Genomic DNA, 24,850 nt, shown 5'->3' on the forward strand with positions numbered 1-24,850 from the left:
ATTATAATAATAATTGTTTTTATTTATTTTTTATTTGATTCATTATTTGTATTTATCGATAATTTTGTCTGAGAGAATATACACTTTAGACAATAGTTTCTCAGTAATATAAAATGAAATATATGATCCGATATATTGGGTGGGGGGGGGGACGTCTGAACGATATTGACACGTGGCTTTTCGCGCGATTAGAAGGCACTTCGTCATTTTCCGTGGCCGTAGGCATGCTTATCCACGCGAGAGCACATTGACTGGGCGACGCGCGCGACGTTCGTGTCCGGTTGGGCGAGCAATTCTCGCGAAATTAGCGATAAAGGGATAGTGGGATGGATGGACAACTCGATGCGTGGCGAAGGGAAAAGGAGAAAGAAAAGGACTGAGAAAAGAAAATGAGCACGAACGCCGGTCAGTTCGCGTTCCTACGATGTCGATGACCCTCGGGGCGCGGACGATCGTCTCTCTTCTTCATCTTCCTCTTCTCCTGTTCCATTCCTTTCTATCTTTTTCTCTTTCATTTCGATGCGGTTGTCGCGAACTCGCGGGAGAGTTAGAGTCCCTTCGTGCGTTAGAGTTGGTTAGAGTCACAATACGTCATTCTTTCTCGATCGGTTGAAACACTGTCGGTGTTGCAGCAACAGTTTGGCTCACTTAGCCTTTTTTTTTTTTACTGTCTCTGTCCGGATAGATTACAGACTTAACACGCAATGCAGCCAGAGAATTTAGTTGACACGTTCAATGCCGTGACGGTTATGCTTGATCGGCCTTACGATATCGACGTGTTCTATTGATACACATGTAAAGTGCATCTAATTACATGCGTCGGATAACAAATTAAATGAACTAACGAAAGATCGAGTTTATTCTCTAGTATACATAGATATTTGCAATTTACATTGGCATTGTGAAAAAGCCAGAGTAGTGCTAGTTCTAATCAATGTGATTGAGTGGGCTGTGTGCATCAGCATCAATTAGACTGATTTGAATCGTCGAACCGTTATCTTCTAAAAATTTATGTACGCTTGCTTAATCGAATATAAGAGAGGCTGTTTCTTTTCCACTTTTATTTGCCAATCTTAAATTTGTGGGTAGTTTTACATTTATTATTAATATATTAAAATAAAAATAAAGTTTTGAAAATTGTTAAAAGACTACGTAACGTACGTTTCGTTATGTTTAAGTAATAAATTCCATAATTCACACAGAACTCTTAAATTGTATTTACGAACATTTACGAGTAGTGTATACAATTTTTCAGCGTAATTTACAATGTGCTCTTTGTTTCCTGTTCTTGCCTTTTTTGTCTTTTATTTTTTCGTTTTCTGTTGCCCGAGATAAAAGTTGACGAACTTTGAAAGAGATAAGAGACATGTGAAAAGAAACGTAACGCGGTTATCAATGAAATGGTCGCGAAGAAGGAAAAAGATAAAAAAACAAAAAGCAAAGAACACGTAGAGATTAAGCTTTAAAATAAAAATAAACTTCTTTGGGAGTTTATAAATTGCAACGTTTATTACTTAAATATTATATGAAATATACGATAATCTGCTAACCATAATATTTTCAAAGCTTTATTTTTATTTTAAAACTTCGATGGTACAATAAATGTGTATTTGAGTATTTTATTTTGATTTAAAAACATATATCTTATTTAGACAATTAAAATTTAAAAAAAAAAAATTTTTTTTAATTAATTTTTTTATTGAAACTCAATAAAACATTGTACAAGACGTTAAGTTTAATTTGCAAAGAAATTGCAATGTTTTTATTTTTTTTCTTAACCCTTAATGGTCTAACGTGGGTCGTTCAAGTCCCCTAAAAGGTACACTCTTCACCTTTAATTTCCACTTTGATTTATGTCGATAGCTTCATTTGGATTGAAGTTATGATTTTTTAAGTGATCGAGTGATTTTACACGCGGTACCACCATTTTTAATACAAAATTATATACAAAAATAATTATTTTCGACATACAAATTTTTTTTTCTTGAAATTGAAGAATTAATGAAGGTCCATGAATTTTTGCAGATTTTTTAAAGCCCTTTAACATGTCTAAAAAACGCCGAGACACGAATGGCCCACGTTAGACCATTAAAGGTGCCGAAAAAACGTTAGACTAGTAAGGGTTAATATTATTTATCGTATAACTTAGTAAATTTTTTTGTAATTATAATGTAAAAATTTTGATAATAATTTTGCGACATTATTACTAAAACATTAGAAAACATAGAATACGCAATAGACCTTTGCATGTAGTCTCTAAAACTTTTAGAATGAATTGTCACTCTGAAGAATGGAATCTTACTCTTAAAGATTGGAAATTGAGTCACTCTTTTTCAAGACTGACTCAATTTTCATTCTTTAGTGTGAGATTCCATTTCAAAGAATTTAAACAGTGGTATCTGAGAGAATGTAATAAATTCTCAAAGAAATTCTGCTCTGTTTAACAACTGCATTGTGCGGCTTGAAAATCGAGAATTTCTCAATGCTGATGCGCGCATATCTCGAAGAAGCAAGAAGGGCCAGCTATAAAATTCATTCGCGGAATGTGCGTAGAGGGTAACTGTGTAATCGGCGAGAGAGGCGAATTGCGATCCGAAAGAGGAAGGAGGGCGTCCGTTTTACGATCCGGATCCGGACGATAACGGTGCGAGACGAGTAATTTCGCGACGAGGGGGCGGAGGACTGAAAATTGCATTTTTTTCCGTTCATTTTTGTGCTTCTTTGCGAGGATAAAAGACCTCTATGCGAATAATCCTCAACGTTGTTACATACAACACGCCCAAATTCTTAGCCGCGAGACATTTTTACGTAACTGTTCGCGATTGCGTTTGGTAAATCGCTCGCAGCGATCCTCAACAATGTTTTTATCTTCATATGTTTGTCCTCGTAACTGCAATCACGAATGTGTCTCGATTGCATAACATACAAGTTTCATATCGCTTTATTGCGCAGTTTTATGTACGTCTAATTGTCCCTATCGTAGTTGTCAGAAAGACGAGCAATATTTGTTTGAGAAAGTAATAACTGATTTATCAGGTTGAAAGAGAAACAATTACGAAACGCTATAAAAGAAAATTACAAAAAACAATTTTACGAATCAATTTCACTTCAATTACATTGTCGTAATTTTTGTACACTGCACTGTTAGACATCAAAGAAGTAAAAGTATATCAATATCTTGTGTGTGTTGTGTGAGTTAAATAACTTTATTATTTTTAATCTCTTTGTATATCAAAATAATAACCCATTTTTTTGGTTAATTTTAAAGTAAACAACATTCATATTAAGATGTATACATAATAAATAATTAATTAAATTTAAGTCAAATGTAATACTTACATTTTTTTGAGTTAAATTGTTTAACTCTGTTGTTTTGATTAAATTAACGATATTGAAAAGGGCTATGTGAAGTTGGCCCCCCCACTATTGCAAATCTAAAAATGACCATGACCAATCGTCGGGAATGGACTACCAAACGTCAGTAAGCGACCACCAAACGAATGCTTACGGTCATTATTGCATTTGCAGTCTGCAAAGCCGAGTTTTAGAAATGGGGGGGGCTAACTTCACGCGCGTTCTTCTTTTTTTGACATTTCTCATTATATCTTTGACTACCAAACGTCCGGAATGGACTACCAAACGACCACCAAACGAATGGTAATGGTTATTTTTAGATTTGCAATAGTGGGGGGCCAACTTCACATAGCCATTGAATAGGAACAATAGCGATAGAAATGATTAAAAATAATTCAAATTATATAATTTGACATTAATTCAACAATGTTTGCAGTCGAAAATAAATGTAAAATAAAGCTTCTTATTTTTGCGCGAAAATTTTGAAAGCCCATTAATTTTTTACCGCCTGTAAATAAAAAAAATCATTGATGTATCGATGTGATTCAAAGCGTGTTATTAAATCTGATCTTTTGCTTCTATTTTTTCTACGAATAAGGGAAAGCGATATGCTTCGAATAGCACGGCCGTGCCGCGTATGTGTAACGAAGTTTGACGTGAGTACCGTTCCTTTCTGGAAAAGACGATCGTGGAATCGGCAAAGGTTTCCCGGAAATCTAACCGGCGCGTATTACGGCAGCGCGGCGATTCGCGATTCGCGCAGTGCGATCTCCTTTACATAATGCGTAATTAATGGCAGTGCGGTGAACGCGCGCCCCTTCTTGTGTCGTAATAGCGAGAATTGCATTACCGTTGCAGTTTTGAAGCACCGTCGCTTTGCTCGCCAGCGTAACGACAATCGTCCGGTTGAAATAGCAAAATCGCGAGTTTGATCGTCCATCCCGTTAAATCAATATTACTTATGCAATGTAGAATCAAACTATTTTACGGTATCACGGACAGAATATTAATTCTCTGGTGAAAAATTAATAAAAATAAAATTCCAGTTAATATATAGAGGTAATTTCAAAAAGCTTTTCAGTTTTGTATATATAATGAAGTATTTTTGTAGAAAAATGCCAGTTAAAGTGCACATGACGTTTGAACTATTCTTTGTGTTACTGATAATTTAGTGTTTAAATAGAGATTTCGAGAAGATAAATCGTTTACATACGAAATGGTTTACATTATGTACCATAAATGGGGACGATAATAACCGTTATGTGTGTTGCAATGATAATGTAATCAGAAATATTACAAAAATAATTGATGTTCCTTGAAACTGAAATTCAATATTATTTCATAATTTATTATTGTGGCTAATCTATGCAGTACCTATTATAATTTCGAAGAATAGGATAAACAGAACAATTATATTAAATTACTTTATATAGTGAAGATGTCCTCTATCTTTCGCAAGAGGAAAAGGAATAATAATTTTGTAACATAACAGAATTATAATATTTATTTAAATTAACAAGTATATATAATATAATAATAATAATAATAAATACAGATTTTTTTATAGATAAAAGAAAATCAAACAATTAAATCTAATAATGTGCATTTTTTAAGTTAAAATTTTAATTTTGTCTGGAATAGAAATGTAAGAATGATTTTACTCTAATTATGCTTTAATCACATAGTAAGGATTATGTAAAATTTTATCTTGCAAAAAATATGTATATAACTATGTTTTCTGCTTTAAATTCTTTGAATTATGTTTATTATTACGTAAAAATATAAATGTTTAAGCTATATAATTTTAATGTTTCTAACTACTTTATATTCTATTCTTTGAGAATTAAATAATTTACACAGTAAAAGCATTTTATTATACAGCAGAGTAATATTTTCTTTCATTGATTGAAATAGTTTTAAATAAAAAGGTATTGCGTATAACGTTATCTGATTCAAAGGTCATCACGATCTCACTTCCGGATTTTATCTTTCAGGGGTTTCAAGGTCAGCGTTTGTGGCCGTCAACACATCTTTAAGCCAGTGTCCGTTCAGGCCATGTGGTAAGTCTGCATCTCTGATAAACGAAACTGGTTTCGCAACGACATAAGAATGGAGCAAAAAAATAGCGACTCTTTAACGTTTTTTATGTTTTACATAACGGCTGTTTGTGTCAGAGTACGTTTTTAATGTTAAGTCGGTCTCTGCGCGAAGTTACTTAAGAATATAAAGAATAAGTGAACTTTGATAGAAAGTATGCTACTAGAAGTTTTAATATAGTTATTGTGGATACTCTAATAAAATAATTTGCATTGCTTTATAAGAAGCTATTATTTTTTTATAAACACTTTTTTGGAGAGAGAATCAATGAAAGTCTCAAATTAAATATAATTCTCGGCCAATTTTATGAGATATAAAGAAAGGCATATGATGCACTGTCCTCCTTTCATCTATCGTTATTGTTAAAGTCCCGTATTTAACGTGTCCGTATTCAAACAGTGTATATATAGAAACTGTATAATAAATTACGATCGATTCTTGCGGTATTTCGTTGGCATCCGATATTTTGTCAGCTAGACGAGCTGTGTGATTGGAAGGGTCATTGTCATAGGCTTAACAACCGTAACTAATCGATAATGTTGGTGTAATTACACGATGGATAACTGAAGACGACTGTCGATCGCGAAGATATGTTGTATAAGATAACTTCAGACATACGGGAGACAGTGAGATTTTTATGGAATTATTATCACGAGATTAAAATAATATTTATCATGGACCTGTGTATGCTGTCGCTCGAAATAAATTATTAAAGAAAATAATGAACAAAGAAAAATTGAACTTAAATTCAACGATAAATTCACTGTTAAAAACGAGCTTTCTTGGACATTCTGTTTGTATTTTCAGAAAAAAGTTTAGTCGATCGAGGTTTTAAGAAAATGAAGCAAATGTTTTACGGGTATAAATTGTCTGTGGTGAACGTACAGACTATGATTGATCTTTGAAATACATCTGGTCTGATGCGTGCTGCGCGCACATGTTTTTTTTTATCTCGTGATTTGACAAGCGTGACTCAAGCGACACGGGGCGTGTTGAGATGGATTCTGGGTACTATAAAATTTATTTTAGTCGATACGACATGTCAAATTATTATCTGAATTTTTTGTTGCTCTTTACATTTTTTTATAATAACACGTATATACACTGTTAGATATAAAAAAAATGCAATGGCAGCTTGATCTCTTGAGTTGTAACAACATTTTGTTATTTTCAACTTCTATGTGTGTCGAAATGTAAATCAATTAATTTCTGTTGTTAGTTTCACAGTAAATAATATCCACATTAATGTATGGATTAATAAATAGTAAACTAAGAAAATGTGTCAAATTTGACTCAAATTTAATACATTTTCTCGTGTTAAACGATTTAATTCTATTGTTTTAATTTTTTTAAATTAACGATATATTCAGAACAATGGTGACCTATAGAAATGATGAAAAATAACTTAAATTGGGTGTAATTTGTCGTTATGAAGTTATTATCGTACGTGCACACGTGCAATAAAGTATTAAATGCACGCAACAGCAGCGGAGTAGTTTGTGTTGAATGATTCGGGGGTGGGATGACGAAGATGTTATCGATGCGGAAGAGGCTGGACCAGCGAGACGCGAAAAGAAAAATCAGGCGTGGGTCGTGGCTTAATTGGTCGACATCACAATTGCCCTATGTGCGACCGGACAGGCAGCAGGAACTTTCTTAGCCGCCCAACCTCTTCCGGTGCTATATTTTTTCAGTGCTAGCGAAAACAGTGCTGTCACCTCCCACACGAATCAATTATGCTCGAGCTCTTTCCTTGTGGCGTCGCTTTGATCAATCAATAGGAAATTGTTCCATAAAATTAGATTAATCAAAAAATTACGTTAGACTTTTGAAAGTTAAATTCAAATTAAAGGTTACACTAGATTGTTTTATTTCATATATAGACTTTATTTTCCCATATATTACAGAAAAATGGAAGATATTTTGTCTCATTGTTAAAAGGGGATCTTTAGAAAATCTTTTCTTAAGAGAGAAACAGTTTGTTTCTAAACTATAATTTCTCATGCATTGTCGTTTTACTCTCCCTAATTAGTTAAATATTTATTTTAATTAGAATCAAATATATCGGTCAGCAGTCAGAATAGGTGTCATCTCCTTATTTGTTTTATTCGCGTGACCTACGACTTCGGATTTGTTATTTCTGGTACTGCTGCGTGTGCTCGGACGATGTGTTTGAATTATAAATAGTCTTGCCTCCGATCCCGTCACGTCCATTAGCGTTAGCCCGCGGCGATTTTTGCAAAAGTGCGATTGACTCGGCGTGCGTAGGCGCAAACACTTTTGATGTCTACCGTAGTGTGAATTTTCGTGGGTGTACTAATAGATTAGTTCGCAAATTGATTTTCGCGCGTGTACTTGCAGCTATAAATCGCGATACTCGCACAGTAAGAACAAAAACGAATTCAAATGGAAACAGAAGAAACACCTTGAAACAGAAGAAGCACAGAAAGAAGAACATGGTACTATCAATGCAAAAAATAATATATTATATAATACGTTAAATAAAAAATATACTAAATTAAGTAATCGAGAGACGAGCAAATAAGATGTTTAATTTAATTAAATGTTTAACAGTTTTTTTAAATAGTAGATACAATATAATGCATATTTTATTATTCTGTAAAAATAAAAACTAAGATGAAAAAACTGATTCTTCTAGGAAAATCAAACATACGAGAAGTTAAAAATAACCATAAAAAATGAGAAATGGAAAATGTGTTGTGAATAGAAAATTTAAAATTTATTAGTTTCTGTCATACTTCTCGGATTTTTCAAATTTTATTCTCTCTTTTTTAAATTATCTTTTTAGAAGTGAGATTATAAATATTTCACAAAAGTAAAGGTATAATATTACCATACTTTTTCAGTATAGTAATATTATATGTTTAATTATATTAATTATAATTAATATAATTAAACATATAATATTATAATTAAATATAATTATATAATATTATGAAATTATGTTATTCAGTGATTCAAATTAATTATTAACAATATTAAATTTTTGACCGGACAAATTCGACAAAAGTAAATGCACTTCTGTTTCACTTTGCGATTTTAAATAAAGGTTCTAATCGAATCAAAGTTCTTGTTAAAGAAAACAATCTAGACTTTTTTTTTATCACTGCACAATTGTTGCATTCAAGTCGATTACTACGAAACATGACATGTCGAAATGCGTTCTGCACCGCGAACGAACATCGCGACGTCGAGAACACCGTTGCTTGCCTCCTATCGACGACGACGACGAGGATGACGATGACGACGACGTCGGGACGTCCCTCGTCGTCGTCATCCTATTTTTGGAAAAGCCCCGTTGGTCTCGACCGTCACACCGTGGTGGGGTTGGTTATACAGCCGCGGACCACCGCCCGCGCCATTTATGGGCGCGTCGCGACGCGTGGTCACTTTGCCGAATTTCACCACATGGTCGAACGACACTGAGCAACCCCTTTTGGAATCACGTTGTTTCCGCATATGTGCGTACATGCGTGTTTTTGCACGAAAACTCATTTCGCTTAGGTCATACAGTTGCGTTAAATATTTCTAACGCTATTAACTTTATTGGTTATTTTTCTATTTTTTTATCAGTCGATCTTTATTGACGATGTGGTGCAATATCGTTGTAGTTAAGACGAACATTGATAGCATTTAATTTTGAGTTATATGAGTTATAATAATTATGTTATCAAGTAATTTGAATTATTGGAGAGTTGGTAGCTGTAGCACTTACGCAGTACTTATCAATGTATTTAGCTAAATAAATGATAAATATGTACAAATCATGTGATCGTACATATGCAAAATTTTTCTATATTATAATACATTTTTTATTGTGCAATATATACTGCTCGCTTAGATATTAATGTTTGTCTTATGGAAATATTGAAGTATTAATAATTAATGTTCTTATGATATAAGGGATGATCACGTATAAATTATGCACGTATTATATATATATATAATAGCAGTCATTGAAAATTGAAAATGTAAATCAGAGTTGTAATATTGATATTATTTCATCCATGTAAATTTAATTAATTTTGCTTTGTACATAAATGACGAGTATGGTAGACAATGTAATGTGTTAATTAAAAGAATCATGTTCTTCATTTTATTTTATTGTCAATATGATTACGATAATACTATTAATACTATTACAAATAGACAGTCTTTGTTGTTTATTATCTTTGTGTTTACATGTAGAAACGCGGAGATAATTGTTTCTTTTTATGCACCTAAGGGCTATCGCGAAAGTTTACCTCCGTTTTGATGGCTGACCTCTCTATAAACGTGACCCACATACGTAATTGAACTGATCGTATCCACTTCGTTTCAACTTCAAAAGTTTCTCGTTTGCAGACGGGAACTCCTCTCCGATTCTGAAACCTGCCGCTCAGTGTCAAGCGTGAAATATTAAACTTGATTTGGTAGTCTTGATATTTTCTTTGTGAGCGAGAATACATAACGCAGAGGAACGCTGTTTATTTGCCCCGCGTTATTTTTCGATCCATTGTTATGCGTATTCTCAAGGAATTTGCTTCTAGCAGCGTAATTGGACGTAAACATCTCCTTCGGTTGAGACATTATTAATCTAGATTCCTGTCGATGTTGTTGTCGATCTCTTTTTACGCGATACCTTGACACAGAATTTCCGGTCGCGGCGGATTATGAATGTCTAACTAATACATATAGGTAAGTGTACCAGCTGGTACCTGATACGAGTTATTAACTGTACGTAATCGGTAAAAGTTTGTTTTATTGATAGTAATGAATCGCTGAACTGTATGTAAATGTAAATGTAGGATTTAAAAAATTTTAACCTTGACAAAGAGAAAAAGATTAGGAAGAAATATATATATATACAACATAACAATATTAAATACATTATAATGCTACAGAAACTCACATTTATAGCGAATTGGAACTCAGTGTGCATTGGTGCATATTACAGCCATTATACAAACTGACGCAAAAATCTATATTAATTATATACGTAAATATAGAAATTGGTTAAACTGTAAAATACTCATGATACACTTTATCATGTTGTTATGTAAAATATATATTTTATTCAAAATATTTACATTTTACTTTTACATGACTTTAATATGCACCAGTGCGCACTAGTGCGTTTAATTCGCTATTAGATTCTTCCGTGTGTAAAATGTAGATAAGATTTGGAGATCCGTTAAATATTAAATTGTAACTTAAGCAAAGGAAATTTTGAATGAGGAACAATGGATATAAAAAAATCCTGGTACAGTTTCTTATTTTTAAAAAATTATATATTTATAATCTTATTTGGACCGTGAGAGTTTTTGAACTAAATACCGATGAGAATAAGCTATTTACGGTCAAGCAGGATCTTGGATGCTTCTAATATAATTTCGTGTGAAATTATATATCACGTATGTAGATCCCTAAAAATGCTAAATAATTATATATTTATATTTTTACGTGTAAATTGTATACTACGTATGAAAATGTATAATAATATACCATAAATATCTGATAGTCCTGCTGGGACTAAATCATTATACATATATTGTACGTATCCTACTCTAGATACCCGATTCAGTGGACGACAATTTGCGATCTGGTTTTTGTTCTGTCGGTGCAAAACGTGTCAGGTCGACTGGTTCCCAGGCCGTAGTGACGGGTTCAGGCGTGGTGAATGTTTAGCGATGAGTGCTATCCGTCCCCAATCGCGCAGATAACTTTCTGCGTAGAGTTTCCTCTAACGATCGACTCCAATTAGCACAAAGAGCTGATTTGATTGAGCGTAAATCATGAATATGGTTACTCTTTCACGCGTGGAGAGGACTGTTAGCTAGTGAAGCGGTGTTAAAAGGTTAATAAAAGATCAAAACGAAAACGCGATAGGCTTACCTTTTTTCACGGCCGGGCCGCGGTAGACAGGAAGCAGCTTCGCGGGATCATCGGGAATCAATGAACTTCGAGCGGACAGCCGGTCAGAACCGGTTCCCGGCCGGATGACGAAGACGAGAGCTCGAAATGACACCTCGTTCTATGATGAGGTTGCCGACACTTGTACAGCATTCTCATCATAGATGCGATCGTGTCGATAGCGCGAGAGATCGCGTCACAATCCTGCATTCCTAATGTCTCGAGATGTCGAGATCTACTTAAAAAACTATACTGTTGGTTTGATACATAATTTGTTGCATTATGTTACATATGATTCTATAATTTCTATTAAATTAAGAGAAATGTCCTATTATTACGTAAAAAAAATTGCAGCACAAATCTTCATAGATATAACTAGTACTAAATTTTGCCTTTTTTCAATAAAAATTTCAATAAAATAGTTCTATAGATAATACTTAAATGAATTAAAAGTATTACATTATCTAAGAGAGATTTTATTCTTTATATATATGTATATATCATTAAAAACTTACATTTTGCAGAACGTATAATTAATATTTATTGTAATCTTTTAATGGCAATTTTTAATTATATAATTATATGTATTTTCTTTGACACATTAAACATTACCAATAAAAGGAATGACTTATTCCTGTTTATGAAAATGTAAAAAATAAATATCTTTGATGGTGTATCTTGAGACAGACGGAAGTTTTAATTAGAAATAGAATGACTGAACAGACTTAATGGGAGCGTTTAAGATACAAATTCTCGTAGAAACGGAGTTGATAACAGATTATAGTTCTTATCGTCACGCAATGTTGACACGCATGAATGATATCTCGCGGATGCGTCTCTTCATCGTCGATCTAAGAGCCACCAACAAGAAATGCTGTCATTTATTGACGGGTTCAATCGGTCGATACTCTGTTCGACTTTGCTGCTCCTTGCTTTACATTTTCGCGTTGAGGTTGTCGACTCCTATTCGCGTTTTCACTTTTTGTCAGAGAAACCTCGGGCACCGATTTCAACGCATAGTCGCTTTCACGTCGTTCGATACTGACGCGATTTATCGTTACCGGAGGAGACAGTGATACCCGTTTCGCGTTTCGGATATGTGAATTTTAAAAAAATGGTGCTGTTTTGTTTAAATGAGAAGCACTATGCTTTCTGATATTATACAAAAATAAAGGGCTTCAATATTTTACTGGAGATTTAAAAAAGTAAATATTGAATTGTTTTTTTATCAGTATATGTTAATCTACATTTTTATAATAAAATCTAATTAATTCTTTATTTTTCTTTACATTTGTTTTCATGATTCTAAAAAGTCATTGAAAATATACGCGAACGAATATCAATTAGTTTTTCAATGCGATCAGCCTTTTATGTACAGCAAGATGTCTCTTAAATATACATATATTATATTTATAAATATATGCGTATTTATGAATTATTAATATAAAATATGTAGCTAATTTATATTTTGTAAGTTCGACAGGTTTCCTTCTTCTCGTCCATCCCTTTTATAGTAGAATTTAAAATAACAACGCTTGGTAGATTAATCAAATATTTCGTTACCGCACTCGTTGTCGCTCGCATTTTAGTGCAGACCGCGTGCTTGTATCGTGTGCGTTTGCACGCACGCTTTGAGGGGCACGCTTTACAAGGCCGTGATATGGTGTTTAATGGAATTCGTCTGTCGTGCGCAGGCGGACGAGCGATAACTTGATTTTCCCGTCTACGTCAGTTGACGGCCGTGTTCTCCAGATAACAGAGGCGAACTCGAGTTCCCACGTTATCTCATCATCAGCTTTACACCTCCTTCGGTTTCATTACTGCAGCTCGACATCTCTGGATTTCTATCCGAAACATAACATACGTAAAATTGACTTACAGTAAATTCAGTTGGATGCAACTCACTGGTGCACTTAAAGCTGTCGTACTCAAATTGACATAAAAACATGTATTTAATATGAAAATACTAAATTAAATCGTAAAATTTATACATTTTATCGTGCTGTTAAGTAAAATCTGTATTTTATAATTTAAAATATTTGCTTTTACACACAAATCAGTAAACAATGGCTTTAATATGCACTCATGATGCACTAGTCATCCCAGCTGAATTCGCTATTAATTTATTTTAGAATAAGTTATAAAAAGGTAGCGTCAGGCTACGTCGAGATGTCTCTTCACTTTTTTTTTAAATAAAAATTATCTCATTTTAAGTGAGAATCTGCTCCTTCACACGTTAATTACGTATATACGTATATCAATTCTATCTCACGTCCGACTTCACGTCTGTCGCCGATATGCGATAGCTTTTGAAGCAGCTATCACGAACTTCCGCTATCTCTCCAAGTCTCGACTCCGTCTATTGTGGCTTTGTTGTCTCTGTCGCGTATCGAGTTTCCTTTGAAGGGGCGTGCGTTGGGGGATAACTTTTAGAACTGATAAAACACAGAATGCGCGATAACTTGGTTGAATCGCTTTCGTTTTGCATAGTTTTGCATAACCGTGATAGCGCATTGATATCGACAACATAATGAATATAAACCCCAATCGACTAATTGTATTGAAATTCCCATATGTAATACCGATTGCTTGTATCTTTTCTCTCTTCACTATTGTTTTCTATTTCAATATATTTCCGTATTTGTTTTCTCCTACTATTAGTGTTTATATAAAAGAAGATATTACAAAACAACTCTTTAATATAAAATAAACTGCCTGAGATAATTAGTTATATAAGATAATTAGATTGGTAAAGTAGGGAAATTAGCTTGAAAAAATCTTATACTTGATAAGATAATTAGAACACAAGTGTTACGCGTGCGAGGATTATAAAGTTAATGAGAAAATGGTCACTGATGTTAATTGATTTGCGATTATCGTTCCATTTGGTTTCCGTTCTAACTTCTGTGAGGCTTAATTCAGTTGTCACTCCCTGCGGTAGCCTGTTTTTGCAAGAGTAATTTGTTTTTAGTTTTAAATTAGCTACGCGCGCGTCTTTTTCGTTTATTTGCCGACTCATTCTAAACGTTGAAAGACAAGACGGCGACAAAGGATCATTCAACAAGATTGGTTCCGGTTGGAAAGCTAACCGTTATTCCATTATACCGGTAGTCTTCGTCTGAAGGTAGAGAAGAGATGTCACCATACATCCTCCGTTAAGTACGATAGCTAGAAGTCGATTTTGCTCGGGAAAGCTTAGCCGCAAAGTGTGTCTTGTACTACACTTCCTATTTTAGCGACTTTTTAAAACCCGTTTTAAACCGTTGTTTAACTTCCTACTCGATCTCAGGGAACAATCAGTAAAGGATTCCTTAATAATTGCTCCAACAAACGCAAACAAACAAATTGCTTTTAATTTTCAGTACTGAGTAATCTGAAGTATTTTGGACTAATCGCAATCGAAGCTTTAAGAGAGAAAAATATATATATAAGTGAAATCTGCGAAATCTTATTCTCATTATTAATTTTTCTGTCGTGCGTGCTTACGTAAATTGCTGCGGAAATTCCCTTGCTTTTAAAGTCATAAATATTGGCGCATCGATTATCGATATATAAAACTGGCTTTAACAGAGCTGGAGCTAGATCCTCTAGTTGGTTGCATCTCGCGCCGTGCAAATCGAGAGAGCAAAATATCACGAGAAAATCTCGCGGAATTACAGGTCTTAGTGGGTTGCCTACGATCTCCCCTCGCAATCAGTAGAATAGCCGTGACTCGATACGCAATGACTGGTCGATAGAAACGAAAAGTGCAGCGCGCGCGCGACTCGCCATTTAATTGTTTTCTACGGTTCGGTGCGTAGGATCCGATGGAGACTGCATGCGGAGTACTGGCGTACGGGTGTCTGTGAGATCCCTATCGGCGACAGGCCAGTGGTAACGCCTTAACCAAGTGTCCGTTGATGTCACCGTTGTTCGCATCGCGCTCCCGTGCACATCGTGTACCATAATCATTTCCATTCCTTTCACTGTTCTCGCTGCCATTTAAAGAACAGGTTGGCCAGACGCACTGTTAAATTTATAATGTCCAAAATGACACTTAATTTGAATTATTTTTAATCATTTCTATAGATCGTCGCTACTTCTACTCAATATGTCATTAATGTAAGTAAAACACAATGCACTTAAACAATTTAACTCAAGGTAGCGTATCTAATTTGGTTTAATAAATAAATTTAGTTTATCATGTACTGAATGCATCGAAAATTAATAAAATGCAATAAAAAATATCATTTTATCACGAAAAATTTTTTATTTTCGACAAATAGCAACACGAGATTAGTATGCAATTTCTGTGTTTAAGAAAAAATAAGGAAGAGAATTATTATACTATCAGTATTTATAAAATAAATAGTGTTTCGGATTTTAACTTTCTTATTATTACGCCACACATACCTCGAAGAAAAATGCGAAGAAGAAGTTGAAACGACTAATTAACATTCTCGCAAAGGATAATTGAGAGGTCGTAAAAATAAGATACAGCTTACTACCGATATCTAGAGATACATATCGTTTGGATACAGTTACTGTGATTAAGAACGTAATTAAGCGTATCACGATGAAGCGCGAGTATCAAGAGTAAAAATGCAAATGCGCGAAGCATTCAAATAGTCTCTTGGTTTTCGCTTAATTATTATTTGTGTGTGTGTGAATTTATCATGAAACTATGCACGTTAAGCGTTTTTCTTTTTTTTTTTAAAGAAACATATATTTATATATATTAAATAAATATATATAAGGTATATGTAGAAGTTTCTTTCTTTCTCTTTTTGTTTCTATCAAAAATGGTTAATTCATCTGGTTTTAAGATACATGTATATACACATATGTATGTATATATATGAGAGAACACATCGGGAATGTACATTCAGGTCGAAGTTATTATCAAGGCGTGTTCAAGATCGTGCGTGCTCAGAATCGTTCAAAACGTTCTTCGCGAAATAAAGTACTTACCCACGACAAATGTAGCATCAATGTAAAGAATTTTTTTTGATTAAAAGATGAAAGTTTTTAGGTCCTTTTTATTTTAACAATATAACAATAAATAATATAATTTCCTTCAATTGTTGCAAAAAAGGTTCTTTCTTCTTTGTATCAATACATGTTATATATATATATATATTTTTTTTTTTCTATCGATTTAAATTATAATTAATTTGGAAGCACGATAAATTTGTAATATCGTTTATTACGGATTCTAAGAAAAAAAAAAAAATGTATTGAGTTCACTAAATATTTCTCTCAAGATGCCTTGATTATCGATTTTTTAACGATCACGATTTATGAAACACTATGCAACGCATGATCGATAAAATGGGATGTATCTTTCAATGCTATTTATTTAGTACTGCAATCTATCGTTGCCTATTGATGATCTCGATCTCCGACTCGCTTTCCAATTTCTGCCACGGAATCCAGCTTTGCAGGCTGAATCGGCATGTTTCTCAAGTGCAGCACCTTATTTGTTCAGGACAATCGCGGTCGATCGCGGTCTCGCTTCCACACGAAATGTCTATGGCTATTCCGCGTCGTAAATAGTGCAAGCCGACAATGCCGAAATGGATTCACCGTCGTTGGCAACTTTCGCGATAGCCCTGTAGATCTCGCGGAGGACCCCACATGCTGATTTCCGCAACGATTGTTCCACTTTTGTGCGTCGACCGTAAAGATTCATCGTGGAGGCCATCCCGACCGCAAAATAGGAATAATAAGCCCGTAACAGGAGCCGAGCGAATAACCGTCCCATCTTTACGACACCTCGCGATGCACTTTCTTCATTCTCAATGCAGATAATACCGTTCTCGAAATGCTTTACGATGCAATCTCGTTCGGGTGGACTGACTTTTAGTCGTCGTTTGAACGGCATTGACGTTTATTCAACATTTCTTATGCACATGGTGCCCAGAACGGTGATTTTTTATGCATTTCCTAATCAACTCTCAGTTCTCTTTCCACGAAATATCTGTGATTTCTGAATTGCAAATGGTTGAAAATTGCTCGCTCTTGAAGAATGAAATTCTTCTCAAATATGGAAATAATTTTTATGTATTTCTTTAAACATAATTTTCACAAGTTTCTTGTCACGGATTCGACTGAACTGTACAGAGAAGTATGCAATGTCCGTCTTTCTCCGTTTAGATTTGCGCGACGGTACGTGTTACGCTATGGTAGAATGCTTCTCCGATGATGTTGGATTTATTTATAATTAACACGCGACGCGTCATACTTTTCTAGAATCGATGTTCAACAATGACTCTTCCGTTACTTATTGTTATCATCGCGATGCGACTCAGAGTGTCATTAATCAGCAACGTCAGATTCGCTTTGGCAAGCGAATGCTCCTCGTGCTAAACGAGTTTAACATATAGGCGAACGTGATAAATCGTCTTCCCCTTGCATCAGTCTCTATCCTAGACTACGGTAAAATTCTAAGGGAATCAATCATTATCACGATATTAAGTCAGCTATGTTCCGTTTAAAGCGCACGATTTATCTTCGTGCGACATTCGAAGTGCGTAAAGTATGATTCTTTCTTAACATTTCCCAACACGTGTATTTAAAGAGTATTAAGTAAATTTAAGAGTCATCGAAAGCGCGATCAAGAAAGAATTTCTTGCGCTTTCTTAAAGTCATTACGTAACTTATCGTCTAAGATAGGATATCATCTGGCTCTTTACTGAATCAGCTCTCACTATTTATTATTGAAAACATCATTTTCAGTGAGAGTTGGTTCGACATAGAGATCAAGTAGTATGTATATAAATTTTTTTTACAATTAATTATTTAATTTATAATATTTACTATTATTTATTATATTATCATATATAAATAAACTTTTACGTTATTTTCTGATGTTACTTTCTTAATGTTATTTTTCTTATTTATGCAAATTAACAAAAACAGATCAGACTTTTTACAAAAGTACATCTTTCTAAAATCATTAATTAATATCTATAAAAAAAGATTGTAAAAGAAGATATTGTATTTTTATTGATTGATTTATCTGTCATGTTTCAACCATAAAATGCATTAAATTCTTCAAAGTGACACGACGTTTGTAGCGATCTGTACTTCGTTTATAAAGAGAATAAATAGGAAAACTCTTTGTATTCCGCTCGCAACAGTTCTAAATAATTCATGGCTGCCTTTGAGAACTGGTTGCAGAGGGAAATGCAGCAGGTGTATCTCGACTGCTTCGGTATGGAGTTACATCTGCGTTTTGCGATGGTAGGATACCCAGACAGGTTCCCTTCATTGTTCCATTCTCGAATGTCGCTCTCGTTTGTATCATTTGAGAGAAGTTCTCTTTTTATTGAGATTTTATATACTCATACTATGCAAAAACGAAGCCTATTAAGATTTTCCTATTAACATCTTTTTTTTTTTTAAATGGCAGATGTCTTGCCTTTAATGCGTTAATTACAATAAAATTTTATAAAACAAAATCAAATCAGTTGTTAAAATCAATGATATATCATATTAATTATTAACGGTCTTTAATTAATTGAATATTGTCAATTATGTCTTACGATAATCAGCAAAATATCGAAGAAATATCTTTTTATTTAATGAGCAGGTAATTGAAAACAATCCTGTATGAATTTAAATCCATATTATAAATTTTTAAAGGATTTAATACTTTTATGCATACATTTTTTTTTACATTTACATTAAGTGATTGAGTTCTTAAAGCTGAATTTTTTATCATTTTATATTGTTGCAAAATTGTAGTTTAATTGTTCTATATTGTGTAATATAAGTAAAATTATAATATAATTAATATAAAAATGGCTTTGTTATATTTCTGTATTATAATATTTGTCAGCATTGAGAAAATTCTTATCTCCGGTTAAGATGACAAGGCGAATTCCGCTGTAACGAGACAGAAGTATTTGTTGACGGATGATCGGCCAGACAGCATGTTTTTGTAAGCAGATCAGCCGGTTTTGTTCCAAATCGGGACAAGCGTGCGACCTCGCAAATTCTCAAAAGGGGGGCTTATAGTGCAGGGTGTCACATATTTGTACGAAAGAGACGAGACATGTCTGTTCGATTCTCGAAGGGGCGACTCTATAGCCTTGACAAGAATAACTCAGGCAAGGTCAGTGTGAAAGGAGGTACGCTGATATCCGGTATTCTCTATATGATATTCATTTTTCTACCTCCATTTTTGTGGATTTTGAGCTTTTAGAGAAATTCTACTTATTCTTTTGCCTAAAAAAAAGCAGTAGGAATCTTGATATAAATAAGCCAATCGAATTAATTTTGTCACTAGTTTTTATATTATCTTTATTTTTTATACTAACTGATATTAACTAATATTAGCATAATTGCTATTGATGTATGTGAACAGAAAATTGTAAAAAATTAACAAAATGAGTGGAAGAAATAAAACATTGGAAAAAATGTTAAGCTCTAAAAAAAGTTGCGAGAAATATTAAAATGGTGTATAAAAAGGATAAAAAATTTAATCAGTTTGATTAATTTGTTGATATTTTATACCAATTATTGTTGATTATTTAGCAGGATTATTATTAACATGAACAGAATACAAAAACTAAATACCCATGAGAATAAGCCATTTACGGTCAAGCTGGATCTTGGATGCTTCTAATATAATTTCGTGTGAATTTATATACTACGTATAAATCCTTGCATACTACGTCTGTAAATCAAATTAATATAAACTATCGCAGAATATAAAAAATTAAAAATAATGAGAGAAAAGTAGAAAAGGTTTGTAAAAGTTAGTCTTACAAAAATTGTGAGAAAAATATGTTATTAAAGTAATAGCTTAAAATAGGATAAAACATTTGGTTAATTATCTGTTTATAAATTAATTTTTGTTTTAGAGAAACTTTTCTGCACGAAAATATCTGTGAAAATCAGATTCCACCGAGTACTGAATTCTACCACGAAATAATTTTATTTCAAAATAAAAATGAAAAACATCCAAACGTTATATTTTCCAAACTTTGAAATTATTTGATTTTTCTGGTCATAAAACTAACTCTAACAATATCAACTGAAAATGTTAATAATCCGATGATCTTGATTTTGTTGTTATAAAAGAGTGTACTTGCAAAAACATTTCTGCTCGCCTACGGCTGTAAAATAACGCATGTACACGTCTCTCGTATGCAATTAATATTCATCTCGTATAATTGGCTGTGTTACCTACTCTGTGATTTTCGCGGTGACAAGTTGTGAACAGGAGATATATGAATGGTCTTTTTTGGCCGATGGCGTAACTAGATGAGCATGCACCTTAGGCATTTAATGATTAAGTGTCTCTCTCTCTCTTCCTTTTTTTTAAAACCTTTCACATGCTGCATAAATATACATACTCTTTCTCTTTTACTAAAGGAATTATATAAAAAAACTCAGCAAATTAATGTCAATTTTTTGTGTGTTTTCATGCTTTTGTATTCTCCATTCTTCTTAATTACATCTCTCCTAATAGATCGTAGTACTATGATTGGAAATTGGTTAGTTGAGTGTTAATCGATGCGTGTTGGCGATGACATCAACGGGGGATTCGGAGCCTCTCACACGATCGGCCCGTAACAGCTCGTTTCACCAGGCGTTCCATTTATGTTCCACCGATGACGCGACTCATTACAATTAACGATGTCATGCCTAGCGGCTCAGTACGTCTCCCGCTGTTGTTCTCGCCGGGTGGTCACGCAAGAGCTTTCGCGGCCTTAGGTCAGACTGAGAACTCTCGATCATTCCAAGGAGTGTGAAAAGTACCAATCTTCAATTCCGAATACGTAGTAACAGTGCAATTTGCATAACTGCAGACGTACGTAAGATATCTTGAAGGCAACAAGTGGAGAACATGGAGTAGTGCGGAATATGAAAAGTTATAATCACAAACATATAATCTCGAATTGATGTGTAAACAGCAAATAAATTCATTATTGATATGTTTCTGTTACTATTGTGATATTTATCTCGACTCTCAATACTGAAGTGATAAAACATGATTTTATTATCAAATCGATTTCAAGATATCATGTGCATTTATTTGGAATATCATACTTTAATACAGGTAATGAAACTTCCGTTTTTAAATCTAGATCTTTATGATATGATTCTTTAAGACGTACATATTATGTTTTACGATTTAAAAGTTAGATGTAAAATATATCTTTTAATTCACACAATTCAGTGCAAAAAATTTGTTCGTGATCAGCACAGGTTTATCTTCTTAAAAAATTCAGATTATGTATTTATTACTCGTTAATTCATCTTAGATATTGGTTCTTCTGTTCGGATCCGAAGGTGGCTATTACGTAAATGTTTAATTATAGTATACCGAGAGAGTCTCGTCGATATGTTCATCGTTTGTTGCGTAAAACTTTTCTAACCATTAATTGACGCGTAAAGGAACACACACTTCCTACGAGTGGCAAGACTCTGGATTTTCTACGCATTGCCAAGAAAACGGAAGTAGTCTTATCTAATCGGTGCCGAGTTGGCACGGAAGGGAAACCGTTTCTTGCGTGATATTTGCTACGCTTGAGAAAGTGGTACGCGTACTCCAAACACTCATCGCAAAAATTGCTTTAAGCTCCTTAGCGAATCAGTAAAATTCCGGACGTGACGAAGTCAAAATCTAATGACACATTTCGAGTAATATCTTCTGACTTTTTGTTTACACTTCCTCTGATTTTTTTTACTTTAAAACATTATTTTTGAGAATTATGAGGAATATATATAATTTTTCTTACATATTTAAATTATTTTTAAGAATTAAATACAAAATATCATCTAACATTATTTTTTTGAAATCTTGAAACACAACGTATGTAAAAAGAGAGATTTATGAATGAGTCTTGCAATCAAAACTGCAGAAAAAAGACTTAATTTAGAGAAAAATTAATCTATAATTTTTTTATATTTTACGTAAATAATAGAAAATAATTAACACTTTAATGGATTTCAAATGTTTTACAAAATAAAAAGTCTTACTCAATTTACAATTATAATATATTCTTTATTTATCTTGTTTCAATTTATTAATAAATATTTATCAATGAGATTGTTTCAACATAGATTAAGTATACGTATAAGTATTGTACGTAAGTGTGTTGTAAGAACTGCAACGTGCGAATTCCTTAGGTTGTAATTCGAGGCGCCTGACACAGGTATCGCCGACCCTTAGCGAAATTAATCTGCCCTTTAAGGGGTTAAGAAATTGTGAGGCAGGGCTATTATCTGTTTCGCTTGAACCACTGCAAGAACTTAGAAACGAAGTTCATTACTTGCACGGCTACCTAACCAAGGTCAAGACATCAAAAGGCCAAGATGTTGCCCAGAGGTCTCTTAATAACGCGGCTTCGCGATCGGTGGAGCAGATAAAATGAAGGGATAGCGAGACGCATGTTTCGTTATTGTCTGCGAATAAATTGCTGATCAAAACGTAGACAGATTTTGAAAGCATAGATGCTTAGATGCATAAAAAATATTTTTCTTTGTTGTGTGGCGTAAATATATATTTTGGTGTTAGTTTTTGTTGGTTGTTTCACGGAAGGGAAAATATGTAAAATATCCACGAATATCACGCACTTTGTCTGATTGTACTGTTATTTATAAAATTTAAGAATCTAACAAATATCCAGACGTCAATAAACTTTAGCAACTATAAATTCGTCTTATTTAAAAAAAAAAATTAAATTACACTGAAAAAAAGGAACTGGATTTTTTATTTTTAAATAAATTCTAAGAAACTTTTAACTAATATTTGCTTAAAATTGCTAAAAATTAAAAATAATATAAAAGTAATTTTACACATATTAAATTTTTACTAACAAAAGAAAACCGATTGAATCACAGAATGTTCACAATGCCTAGAACATCGTATACACGTTTCTGATTTTCCTTGTTGATGCATGACGTTTTGTACGTCATAACATACGTGAACACGCGGAAATCAGGCAGACACGGATGTTCGTTGTAAAAAGAGGTTTACCTTCGAGCTACGTTGATTATTCATGTATACGGTAACCCAGTCTATAAAAAGAATTTTATTTCATAAAATGGAGTATATTTTGCATAATATAGTCACTAAAATTCTTCTTATTGTGTTATTTTACGTGTGTGAAAGGTCGCATTTTCATTCCTTAATTGCTTCTTTCTCCAAGACTGATATTTCCATTGCATTTAGAAAACATTATCGTTTCAGTTCAGTATGCCGTTATTTTCTGTTGCAACTTCGTATCCTGTTTCATTTACTATTCGATTAAAATTTTCTTTAAATAATTAATTATCTGTATTATGTTAACATTTATTAATATTTATATTTAATCATCTGTTATATATATTTACAAAAGAATAAAAACGAAAATTATTTATTTAAAAAAATTAATAAGTATTTAGAATCTGTTTATTTTTATTTAAATTTTATCAAAATCTTGAAGAATAAAATTAATGTTCTGTGTTTCTTGAAATAATATATCATGTCGGTTTACAATTATTAAAAGATTATTTATGTAAATAATTTATTAATATTTAAAATATATTAATCAATGTTATTCATAGATTGAAGTTTCTTCTAATTTGTCCATGACTTTCTGTTTGATTATTTAATTCTGTTAATTGGAAGAATAATAGCCTTCAATAAGTATAGTCAAATTTTTATCTTTATCCACAATATATTTTATTGATCAAAGATGCTACAAAAAAAAAATAAAAGTTCTTTTACAGGCGAACTCTTTTTACTTTTAACAGGATCTGACAGAGCTACTTTAACTTCTCTGTCTTTTCACAGAATATATAGATTTGATTCTTTTCTTACAGTCAATTTACTGTTGCTACTGTTATCACGTTTGTTTCGCTACATTATCACATTTGACGCATAATAATGCTTCGCTATTCCAACAAGAATTCTCTCTCCTCGAAGAGTACGTAGTAAATGAAGCATACGGAAAAGATGGTAACGTCCATCAAACCGACTGTCAAATAGAACATTTATCGTTATCACACACACGTCTTGTTGGTAAATCCCATTGTTATCAAGAATCGCTATCGAGAGTTAGCGCTTATTGTACATCCTTAACTGTTTTCTATATATCGAGTTTATACCGATTTTTCTGGCAGCAGCCTATAAAGCCCACCAGGAGCCAACGGACTTTCTAGACGTTGGTATCCTTGGAACTTTATGGCTTTGATTTCTACGGCATTTCTTTAACGTATCCTGCGTACTTGCGGAAGGAAACTTGCACAGAGAACCGCTAGAAGTGTAAATTCTCGTCATAACTTACTCGTGCATCTTTTTAATTAAAATATGTTTGTAATAAAAGGCTCAATAAATTTAAAAATAATTTTCGCTCGTAGCTCTTTTTCTTATTTATTATTTTTAATTAAAGTTTTATTTCGTCGATTCATCTTTTGAAGTATCAAGAAGGGAATTACTATAGAAAAATATCTATAGTTTTTTAGATTAAGATTGACTCGAGGTACATATCTTAAAGTTTAGATATCT

At 33.2% G+C, this 24,850-nt stretch overlaps 1 protein-coding gene across 2 annotated transcripts in view; it reads left to right on the forward strand.

Moving 5' to 3' along the window:
• Positions 1-24,850, forward strand: part of ssh (Protein phosphatase Slingshot) — a 128,671-nt gene that overhangs the window by 91,377 nt on the left and 12,444 nt on the right. For both annotated transcript variants that reach the window (XM_018540612.1, XM_018540613.1), the window contains one exon: positions 5,349-5,414. In XM_018540612.1, the coding sequence (XP_018396114.1) occupies positions 5,349-5,414 (66 nt within the window). The remainder of the gene's footprint in view (positions 1-5,348; positions 5,415-24,850) is intronic.

This window comes from Cyphomyrmex costatus, unplaced genomic scaffold, assembly GCF_001594065.2.
Source record: "Cyphomyrmex costatus isolate MS0001 unplaced genomic scaffold, Ccosl1.0 scaffold254, whole genome shotgun sequence".
NCBI lineage: Eukaryota > Metazoa > Arthropoda > Insecta > Hymenoptera > Formicidae > Cyphomyrmex > Cyphomyrmex costatus.